Below are 11,992 nucleotides of genomic sequence, written 5' to 3' on the forward strand. Positions count from 1 at the left end.
TAAAGTCACACCTAGGGCCAGAAAGAGCAAGGAAAACACACTTATTTTCACAACTCACAAAAAATGCCAGTGACCACAGCAGCAGACGAGTGAGGGGCTGAGTCGATGAGGGACCCACACAGGCTGCTGGAGATTGGCTCATGGTAACCAGGTATCTAAACAGGGATTTGAGAGGGTGTTGAGGGCAAGAAGGGCTCCCAAAGGGACTCAGGCACCTCAAGGTTTCTTGAGGTTTGGATCAAGAGCTCAGGTTGCCCAAGGATTGAACCAGAGTCGGCGTTGGAACAAGTCTATTCAGGGTCATTAGGGTAACCGCGATGGGGGACAATCTGATGTTTGAAAACTTGCTCAGCTGTGGGGAGGAAGGGATGGGGGTGGTACCTACCTACCATGAACCTCCTCTGTGTGCCACCACCAACAAATTTCCCCCTCCCTCTGATGTAACAGAAAAATACGCTGCTTATATCACGGGAGACTCGTGACACCAGTGCTGCAGGGGGGTTGGGGGGTCTCCACCCCCCCCTCCTCGGCCCCAGCCCTGCAACAGGAGGCTGAGTGCTGGAGGTGAATCCTCCATTAGGTGACTCTGAAGGGACTCTTTTGTTTCTCTTTCTCTTACTGCAAGGGGCACCGGTAACACTAATGACGACTCTGTCTGCCTTAGATAGGCAGAAGGTAACTTCATGTAATATTAGATACTCTGTACTATTGCATAACAATAAAGAAATCTTGAATGAGTTTATAATACATTTCAAAATTATTACAAGTTAATGAAGTTAAATTCCCTGACAGATTTATTAGAATGTAAACTCATCCCCCCCCGAGATCGTTAGAACAGAATTTAGATTCAGATTTATTGTCAGAGTATATACACAACCTCATACAACCCTGAGAGCCCACTCAAAGCAAATTAAGGGATCACACCCCTAGTTAATTGGCAGAAGGTAAAGGAGGCTTAAAAAGAACATTGTGGTTAGTTAAAGCTCCATTGTGTGTGTCGTCATGGGACAAAGTGCAGAAACAACGATATCTGGACAAAGTTGGCTCAGATATTACCACCTAAAGCCAAATGGTTTCCCGATGCCCATACAAGGCAGACACATGGGTGAAAGAGCAGAAGCATAGCACAAAATTGGGAGTGAATAACCGCTGATTCAATTACTGATCTTCATTCACTCACTCCACACATTATCCTCAAAGTTTTCAGACCTACCCATCGAGAATGCACTCACTCAAAACAAATCAGAAAAAAACTGCACCAGGAGCAATGCCATGGCCACAATTGTACTGCACTAATCATTTCTATAAAGTAGCTAACGTTTAAACCCATATCACATGTCAACGGCTTCAACTGCACAGAAGCACAATCTCCTCTCCTTGTGCTATTACAGTTGCCAACCCTGCAGCGTAAAGGTCTGCCATGTTATAACAGCAAAGGACTGGTGATATATTCACCTTTTAGCATTCCCATTGTTGAATAAAGACTTTGTTTTAGGTTAAGTGGCAATGACAGCAAGACTTGTACAGAGGCTACATATGGAGACAAACATTGACTGCTACTGGAAGATTATAAGCTTGGTGAAAGATGCACTTTGGTCTGCTCAAAGGTCTTCCAGTGCAAGGAGTTGCACGGAGCCAAATGCTCCAAGCTAACAAGAGGGTGCACTTTTTGCATGGTCTTTTTGTGAGGCAAGACCAAAGTAGAGAGGTCTCTTGCCACTGAGAAGCAGGTCCCTGCATTATGTAGACTCTGGGAATAAATCCACAGCAACTCCCTGGCAGGTGCTCCAGTGTGGACAGACAATCTAATCCAAATTTACATCAAGTTTATCATCATCTGATTTCAAAAGTACGACCCGATGAAATAGCCTTCTCCAGTCCTCGGTGCAAACCACGCAGACACACGCAACCAGACATAACCCACATACAAACAATACATATGTAGGACAAGTATTCATATGTACAAATAAATAAATAAAAATTGCTTTATGCATATGAGAGTCTCAGAGGGTTAGTGTGAGAAGTTCCTTTGGTCATTCAGCATTCTCTGTCCGTGAGAAGAAGCTGTTCCTCAGCCTGGTGGTGCTGGCTCTGATCCTCCTGGATCTTTTCCCCAACAGGAGCAGCTGAAAGATGGTGTGTGCAAGGTGGAAGGGGTCCTTAATGATTTTGTGCACCCTCTTCACACATTGATCTCGACAGTACACATCGATGGTGGGGGTGTTGTGGGGCGAGGGGGGGGGGTATGAAATGGACACCGGTGATCCTCTTTGCCACTCTATGGCCCTGTGATTGACCTCCGATCCATTTCTCTGCAGCAACCATACCACACTGCAAAAGAGCTCCTATAGAGGTTGACATAATGGTGGCCTGACAAGAGATGTTGTGTTTCCATGATAGGTCACTAGTTGAGTGAACTCCAAGGAAGTTGGTGCTCTCCACTCTCCCACTACTGCAGTGGTTTTCAAACTGTTCCCCTGAACTCACATGTATCTTTAAGCAATCCCTATGCCATAGGTGCTCTGTGATTAGTAAGTGATTGCTTAAGGTGGTATGTGAGTGGAAAGAAAAAGGTTTGAAAACCATTGTTTTAATTGTACCTAATGGACTCATTATGTGCACGGTTTCATAACTCCAAAGGAAATGGGCCAAAGCCAATTTTTCTCAAGCAAAATATTTCAGGAACGACAAGTTCTAAAGCAGTGGTTCTCAACCCTCCCTTCCCATTCACGTACCGCCTTAAGCAATTCCTTACCAATCACAGCGCACTTATGACATCAGGATTGCTTCAGGTGGAATGTGAGCTTGGGGGGGGGGGGGGGGGGGGAGGGGGTGGGCAGTTTGAAAACCACTGCACTAGAGAATTGTTGATGTGTAGTGGAAAGTCGTCATTCCTGGTCCTCCTAAAGTCCACGATCATTTCCTTAGTCCTGTCCACAATGAGATTCAAATATAGTTAAGGCATCAGATTGGCTTTTCCCAAAGATCAAACCTGAGAGAAATGTGAATTGGTGTAGATTTGAAATCAAAAAGTGAAGTTCCTCAACACTAGGGTGTCAGCATCTATTCGATTAATCACAGCATGGAAGGAGCCCATCAAACCGATGTCAACTCTCTGCACTCCATTCCCCCAAACTGCAGGCAAAACCCTCTTTCTGATGAAGATAATTCAGCAAAGCTCTCCCAGGTTTATTCCATCAGAGCACCTGCTGAGAAGGGGCATGGGTCACATAATCCAATAGATTTGAACTCTTAAAATTACCGCACTCCAGGGATGCACTAAAACAGCAAGCCAAAGGCCTGGCTCATTTTCTAAATGGGACTTGAACCCTTGACCCGCTCTCAGAGTCAAGCAATCCACAACTTGCCCCATTTCACAAATTTTATACTTTTTAAAAAAATATTAAAATATAATTAGTTTAGACTTGGCCTGCAGTCAGAGGCCTGCAGTATCGATTGGGAAACCAGTTCAAATCCCTTGACAGCAACTGCAGAATTTTAATTCAAGTAATTACATCAAAAATCCACAGTCAATAATGATGACAATTTACAAAAATACATCTGGTTCATTGAATGGAAGGAAATCTGCAAAGCTTCCCAGGCCTGGTGCGTATGGCCCTCCAGACCAGCCATCCGCAACCCTTTTTATTTTGGCTGTGGCCCCCTTAGGACTGTGCTCCGAGTTTATGAGCCCCCTGTCCTGTGAAAGTCAAGTTTTTTTTTTCAGTACATTACTTCTCTCCCACTGACCACACCAAAAAAAAATCATCTCAAGCAGTCATTCTCAACAAGGGCCGTATGCCCCCCTCTCCACCACCTTCCCTCTGCCCCAAAACAAAACTGGGTCTACAGCACATTTAAGGAGGACCACAGACGGAAATCATAAAATATTTGTATGTAGTCGGCAGGAGAGAAGTGCGGAAGAAACCAACTAAACTTGACGGCCTCACAGGAAAAGGCCCATAAACTTTGAGCAGAGTCCGAAGGGGCCCACAGCCAAAAATAAAATGTTAAGAGGCTGCTCTAGACTCATTAGCAGGACTTGCTCATAACACTATTCAATTCAGAGGGCGACTGAGATGGATCACAAATACTGGTTCTCCACACCTTGGGAGGGAACACAAAGAAAAATTCAAAGCAGAAAACGGCTGTTGGATCAGTCACAGCTAAAGTGTGACTGCAGATGCCAGTGACCACTTGTGAAAGCTACTTTACCAAATTACTGAGGTGACTCATGTCTTCCCACTTAATGCAACCTTGCTGCAAAATAAGTGCAAATCTAACCTTGTGAGCTTCAGATCACTGGGTCTACTGTTCTTGTATCACAGAATGAAATCTAATCAGCACTCATTACATGGCATTGCAGTGGTTTGTCAACATCCTACAAATAACACCTACCCACTTTTACCAAATCTTTCACCAGCTAATCCTAAATTAAATTAGTATTAGTTCTACTTTTGTACAGTCCAATATTTCCATTAAAATTTGTTACCAAGTTGGTTGGAGAACTGCTGATGGGGTTACACTGTGGACAAATAACAAGCAACAAGAAGTAGGCGGCCTCTGGTTTTGCATTGGTTCTCTGCTCACGCAACTGGTGTCAGCAATTGATACGAAGAGCGAAGGAGGAGAGAGCCATCAAAGGTGACGAGGCCTCCTGTTGACAGTCAAAGAGCCCCTGATGAAAGCGCAGCTCATGGTAGAACCGACTGAACTGCCAGGTCACCAGCATGGGCACAGTCAACCAATGCCCAATTGCAGAGGGGCACAGATGATCAAAAGCCAAATGCACGCATGGCATGTCTGCCTCTACACAGAAGGCATCCAAATCACAGGAAAGTCAGGTGCGAATGAACGGGGAAAAGTGTAAAAGAGATCAACGGGCAAAGTGTTTAAAACTAAAAAGTTCAATTAGTGGCTGTAAAATTTATTTGAAGTGTCGAGGAAAGAAAAAAATCTCTTCTGCAGTCTGAAGGTGTAGACATTCTGGAGGGGAATGCAGCTTCATTTTAGCTCAAAAGTGGTCAGCTTCGTTGAAGGTCCAAACCTTTCCCTCTCCTCCTCCACCTTTGTGTAGGGACCTTTTCCTCCATGACTTCCCCATCCATTCCCACTAATCTCCCCCCTCAGCACCTACCTCTGTGACCACAGTAAATGCTACCCTTGCACCCATACCTCCACCCTCACCACCCCCAACCTCCCAACAACCCTTCCAAAATCTGCAGGGGTCAGTTACTGCATCTGGTTCTCTCGTTGTGGTCTCCTCTACATCAGAAAGACTGAACGCCAATTTGGAGATCGTTTTGTTGAACACCTTTGCTCCGTCTGCTGCAATAACAGGGACCCGCCAGTGGCCAACCAATTCAACTCCACACCCCATTCGCACTGCCAAACCAAGTCCACCCGCAAAATGAAGGATCAACACCATGAATTGCACCTGGGCATTCTTCAACCAGATGGCATTAACATAAACTCCTATGGGTTCTGTTAGGCCCCTTACCCGTGTCTCTTTCTCTCTCTCCCTCCGTCTGTCACCCTCTCCATTCAGAAAGCTAATCCATCTCCTCCTATCACTTCCTTCCTCCCACCCACATCCACCCATGACCTCTTGCCTGTGCTCCTCCCCCTTCCCTCCACCCCCCGACCTTTTTCTTCAGGCATCTGTTTGCTTTCTACTCATACCTTGACAAAGATCTCAGACCCAAAACATTGGTTAAATCCCTTTGCTTCCTATGGATTCTGCATGATCTGCTGATGTTCTCCAGAATTTCTGCATTGCAGTTTTGATTTAATCAGCAAGGAGGTGATGATACAGCATTGGAAGCTCAATCAGATCAGAAGGGTGGAGTCTAAAAATAAAATTCTTGCAAACGGTTTCAGGAAAAAAACCAAAAGAAAGTGCCAGAATGGATAAGAAAGCTGTTTTCTGATTAATTCAATCACTCAAGTAAAACCACATGATTAAAAACAGAAACTTATCGAACTTTGTTTTCCTTTGAACACATGCAAATTCACACATTTCATGCAAATACATTCAATTCTCCCAGATGGTTTCGTTTACATAACAACATTTCCAGAGTTGGCACCCATTTACACGAGCATTTTACTTCCTGTTTAAGCAACACATGCAAAAAAAATTACATGGCGACCACGTTGGGCAAATGTATCGATCAAAAAATTAACCACGTCCAGCATGTGGAAATGCAACATCGGATACACAACCTTGCAGACCTACCACTCGAAGGTTTGCCTCTGCTGGGCCTTCCAGAATCACCTACATCAGGTCAACTGAGGAAGATTTAAAATTAAATAATATCTTTCGCACGGATCCATTTTGCCAACATTTATCTGCCTTGGTCTTTAAGAGTCTTATTCAATCATTCAAATCCAACTTGCCTCAGCCCTACAACCTTTGAATTCTCTTCCAGTTGCGCACTACATTTGGCAGCCTAGCCTTCAGTTGCCGAGAGTCTAAACTTTTGAACCCCCCTCTGCAAACCCTTTTACCTCTATCCTGCAACACTAGCATTTAAAACTCTTTGGCCATCCTCTTGTGTGGTTTTGATGACACACTTTGCTTGGCAAATCTTATTGAGTGTCTTGAATCACTTTGCTATGGTAAAGTACATGATGTTCAACACATGGCTAACAAAAAAGCTGCTGGAGAAACTCAAGAGGGTCAGTCAGCACCTGCGGTCGACATTTCTGGTTGAGATCCTACAACCTTGAATTAAAAACAGTGGCCTGGTCCACTGAGTTCCTTTAGCAATTAGCCTTTTGCTCTTGATTCCACCATCTGCAGCGTTGTACCTCACTGTTATCCAAGTTGCTGGCTACACAATTAAATTAAAAATCTCATTTGACTCCAAGGTCCCTAACCCAAGTGAAAATTACAGATCTTCATCACTCTTGATAGAAAAACTTTGGAACTTTTGAACACATCAAAATCGTCATACGGCCTAAACTCTGAGGGTACCACACAAGAATGAAACCAGTCTTACTCTCCCCCATCGGGGTTTCACATCATCTACTACTAGGCTTTTCCTAGTCTCTGTGCTTGGGGCAAACATCGGCAAAATGATGGTCAGCAATGCCATTACCATTGTATCATGTGACTACCGTGATGGTAGAAGGTGAAGCATATTAGGCTTTCAGCCAGCCACACATTCTCCCGTACTGGTGTGGAAAGAGAAATCATTAATCTAGAGGCTACATGTGGGAAATTCATCATTTTACTATTCAATTTACTGCAAGAACACGGAAAAGACACAACAAAAAGTATGCATTTGAAATCAAATATGAAAGTGCATCTAAAACTGGAAATGGTTTCAGATATTATAAACACTATCTCCAAGCTGAAAGATTGGGACGATCTCAAGTTTCACAAGATAAAAATATGAAAGTTGATGGGGAAGATATGTCAAGGTGTAAGCTTTAAAAAAAAAGTCAAATAAAGAACAAACTCACAGAAATATGGGGAGAAGAAGGAAATGACAGTGAAGGAAAATCCTCCACAATTCCAGAAAGACTGAGGCTACTTTACACTTGTGGAGTCAATGTCAAAAGCAATTCAGTGCCTTTAACATTCCAACAACATCCTTTGGTGTTCATTGGAGTATTATCAAACAAAGCCACACATGAGGATATCTGGGCAAAGAACCAAAAGCTTAGTGAAAGTAGTAAAGTTTTAAGAAGCATCTGAAAGGAAGGGATGGGGCCTTGACAGCGGAGGAGATTGTTGTCAGTGATGAAACAATTAAATATCAGGAGTACTTCGAGGGCAGATTTAGTGAAATGCAGATGTTTTGTTTTTAATCTTGGTCTGAGCAGAAAAGAGAGACAGGGAGAGGCATGGAGGAATTTGAAAACATGTTAATAAGCCATTGCTTAACCAGAAGTTCAGTGAGTAAGGGAAAGTAGGCGACGGAGTAACAGGGCTCAACATCAGTAATGGTGCACCATTGCAGAGACTGGAACTTGATCAGGGATGCCCCAGAAGGATTGGTCCAGAACTGGGAGTTTCAACAGCATAGGGTTGAAATGAAAAATCTAATAATGGCAGCTCCTCAACTCAGGGTCCAATATGGCCGCTTGGTTGTGAAAAAAAAACCTAGTTTAATCTCGGACGGATGGCGTGGATGGCAAAGTTTATGGCATGGATTGAAGACAATGGGGTCAACCCTCCCAATATTTATTTGGGGAAAATGCTTGCTTCTGCAGTAGTAAAGTCAGAGAAGCAACCTGTATATTGAGTAAACAAGAAAGGGGTCCACACTGGAGATAGAGCAGGATGTAACTAGAAACTAATGTTTTATTTTTGGATCATCATGCCTATCATAAGAATGCAAGAAATAGGAGTCGGCCATCCGGCCCGTTGACTCTGCTCTGCTATTCGTGGCTGATCTGATAACAGGCTCATCTCCACCGTCTTGCCTCCCCCCCCATCCCTCAATTCCCCTCCTATCTAAAAATCTATCTTAAATATAATTACTGAGGTTACCTCCCCAGCTTCAATGGGCAACAAATTCACCCCCTTCTGAGAAAAGCAGCTCCTCCTCATCTCCCTCCTCAATCTACTCCCCTGAATCTTGAGGCCTCCAATTCTAGTCTCCCCCACCAATGGAAACAACTTACCTCCCTCTATCTGATCTATGCCTTTCATAATGTGTTTTTTTTTTGTTTTGGTGACCCCTCTCATTCTTCTAATTTCTAACGAGGCCAGTCCCGGACGCCTCAATCTCTCCCCATGGACAGGAGTCGGCGGATGGACCTTTGGAGGTCACAAGGAGCTGTTCTGCAGAAAGATAGACCTCTCAATCCCCAGCGGCACAAGTTTGGGGAAGGGAGTGGGGTGTTGGTCATAAACCGGGTGGCGACTGCGCTCGGCCGCTGCAGAACTCGCTCTAATAAGGAAGTCCGTTTAAAAAGATCCGCAATATTCGCCATTGCTCTGTCATGGTGACCTGCACACTGTTTAAGGAGTGGCCTGCAAGCTTCACTTTGGCAGAAGCGATGTGCTGGGGGCTAGAACCTGTCCAAAAAAATAAACACGCGTGACAGTTAACAGGGGGGGGGGGGTTGAACGGGGTGAAACCCTGCCATAAACAGCTCAGTGACAGGGGTGGTGGGAGTTGGGTTGCCCTCCGGATTCCAATGTAAACAGCCCCAGTACTTCTCTCGCTTCTTGCCCCGCACGTGTAGCGCACATGCCCCCTCGCACGAAAGCGAAGGGAGGGGGGGGGAGGCCCTTGCCAAGGTACAGTTAATGCAAGAATCCGAGATGGATTCACAATAAGGTACAAACTGGGGGGGGAGGGGGGGGGGATCAGTCGATTTGGGATCCTGCTCTGTCTCCCCCAGTGAGAAGGCATTTTTCCCCCGTTGTGACTTGTGCGGAGTTTGAGCTCCGAAGCCCGAGAAAGAATTCTCCAAGAGCGCGCACACACAAAACGACACGTTCGAGGAAGGAAGGCGCTGCTCAGAAGAGCAGGGGAAAAAAAAATAACTCCCCCACCATGGTGGGTCTTAAGTATTTGCACAGCAAGCGCGGCTCTCACAATGGACTATTAGTGGCTCACACGCCGTGCTAATCATCTATCAGCTCTTTCCCGTGTTGGTAGCACTTTAGCTTCATGTTTGGGAGGAGGAGGGGGGGGGGGGGAATAGGCCACGGTAGAACAAGACAGTAGCGAGGTACCGGAGCGGAGACTCAGTCCATCCCTCCAATTGAGGGAGAAAAAAAATAAGTCACTTACCGACGAGCGGTTGTGGGGAAACATTTCTGTGGCTGAAGAAAATTGTCCAGGTAGTTGCAATCTTTAAGAACCCACCCTACAAAATGCTGCGATCAATCGGTGTAATACAATGTTGTACATCCCCCAGATCCCTTTGTTCAAATGGGCTAATTCAAACAAGCACTCTTCTCTACCGGGATCAAATCATGTAGCCTTGAGGCGATGGTTCGCAATTGGCTCATAAATCTGTCAGTAACGTCGCATACTTTTTTTTTTACCCTGCCTGGCTGATGTGCAAGAAAGGCAGATTAATATATCAACCGCAATCCTTGTGGAAAAAGAGGAGAGGGATGAGGGAAAATGGAGTTGGTCAATAAATACCAAAAGGAGAAGTAAAACAGGACTGATCGAAGACTTTGCACTGGCAGAGATCAGGGACACGCGGTTTCCTGGATTGAAATCTAATGTTTTCACCGCAACTAGTCAATTACCGAGCCCAGCCAGCCAATGGTAACGCTGCTCGCCCGACCCAACCCACGTGGGGACCTTAGCGCTCCCTGTCGCCCATTGGCTGCGGCGCTCGGGTTCCAACCTTTTGGCTACATTTTTGCCTTGTTGCTTTTTTCTCCCCCCCATAAAAATGGATTCATGTCATTTGTAATTGAAGTTACAAATACGGTATCTCTTCCCCCTTCTCGGTGTAAACAAATAAGAGCAAAGTATTGACGGGGGTGGGGGGAGTTTAATTAAAAACAAATGAAGCAATTACATTTGTTTTGTGTTTGGGAAGAAAGCATTTTCTTTTAGAAACAATGCTACTGCCGAGTTGACCCAGTTCCTCGGGCCAAAATAATTTAATATCCATATCTAGCGGTCATTAATCCTAAACATGTTCCGCAGAGCAGGTATTTACACGTTTGTGGACTTACACAAACAGAACATGTGTTGTATTCCAAACCAGAACCCAAGGGAAACTTTTCTATGTATAGCAGTTTAAACTTGTTTTGAAATTGGGCAATAAAAGACGGAAAATGGAGGAAGTATTCAGCCAGTTACCAGCAAATGATGAAAGGTCATTTCTTTTTCTCTCTCAGCGTACACTGCCGGATCTGACAAGAGACACAGGCGACGGCCACAGATAGTGGAACTGGAAGAAAACAAAAGAGGAACTTAAGTGCCAGGGCAGCATCTATAGTGGGAACTGGAGAAGTTGATGTTTTTGGTCAAGACCTGGATATCCAGATGAATATATTGTTCTTTACCTTTGCCTCCTATAGATGTTGCAGGGCCTGCCAAGATTCTCCCACACTTTTCTGTATTTACCCTTCTCCTGGACATCTGTTTTGATTTCAGCAGTATTGGTGTTTTCGAGTTTTGAAATGGGCCATTTGATTTTACTCAAGGTTATAAAAGTTTTCAGGGTTTGTACAAATTTCCACCATAAACCTTTCCATTTAGGTTATCCAGTGGGTGGTCCTATGAGGGAAGAATTGAATTGAATTGAATATTTTATGTATATAGCACATTTTAAAACACAACAAAATGTTGCTCCAAAGTGCTGTACACCAATTAATAAAAGAATACACAAAGCACAATATCAAACACAAAAGGGTAGACAATGGACAAGAGAGTCATCTCGCAGAATAGTAATGGGTTGGAGAAACACGTGGGTGGCGACAGGCTGCCTCAACTCACTGGTGCGGCCGACTCAGCCTTGTGCTCTACAAGCACGAAATATCTGGGCGGACATTGCAGCTCACAAGACAACCATGAAGCAGACCAGGTTTGTGTTTGCAACAGTTTATAAAATTAAGGGTGGATGATACAAGTTCCTGAGATATCGTGACAAGGTGAAGTGGAGAGACTATTTCCTCTTGTGGGAGAGAATACTTTGCAAGGAGTTTGCAGAAATTTGGTATGTCACTGAAGACCCTAAAAACCCTCTACAGGTGTACCATTCTGGCTGGTCGCATCACTGGTTGGTGTGGAGGTCCCAACACTCGGGAGAAGAAAAAACTCGGCCTGCCACATCTTCACTCCATTGATGACATCTACGAGGTGGTAGCTTATGAAAGCAGCCTCTATCCTCAAGGACCCCCACCACCCAGGCCATGCCCTTTTTGCTCCATTACCATCAGGAAAAAGTACAAGAGCCTAACGATGAGCACTCAATAGCACAAGGACAGCTTTTTCCCTGCTACCATCAGATTCCTGAATGATCAATGAACCAAAAACATTGCCTTGCTTTAACCTTTTTT

General features: G+C 44.6%; 1 protein-coding gene across 1 annotated transcript in view; it reads right to left on the minus strand.

Annotated features, from left to right (window-relative positions):
- Positions 1-10,109, minus strand: part of LOC138758772 (transducin-like enhancer protein 1) — a 157,349-nt gene extending 147,240 nt beyond the window's left edge. The window contains exon 1 of the mRNA XM_069928145.1: positions 9,756-10,109. Within this exon, the coding sequence (XP_069784246.1) occupies positions 9,756-9,779 (24 nt within the window). The 5' untranslated portion in view covers positions 9,780-10,109. The remainder of the gene's footprint in view (positions 1-9,755) is intronic.
- Between the last annotated feature and the right edge of the window lie 1,883 nt (positions 10,110-11,992).

This window comes from Narcine bancroftii, chromosome 3, assembly GCF_036971445.1.
Source record: "Narcine bancroftii isolate sNarBan1 chromosome 3, sNarBan1.hap1, whole genome shotgun sequence".
NCBI classification, from domain to species: Eukaryota; Metazoa; Chordata; class Chondrichthyes; order Torpediniformes; family Narcinidae; genus Narcine; species Narcine bancroftii.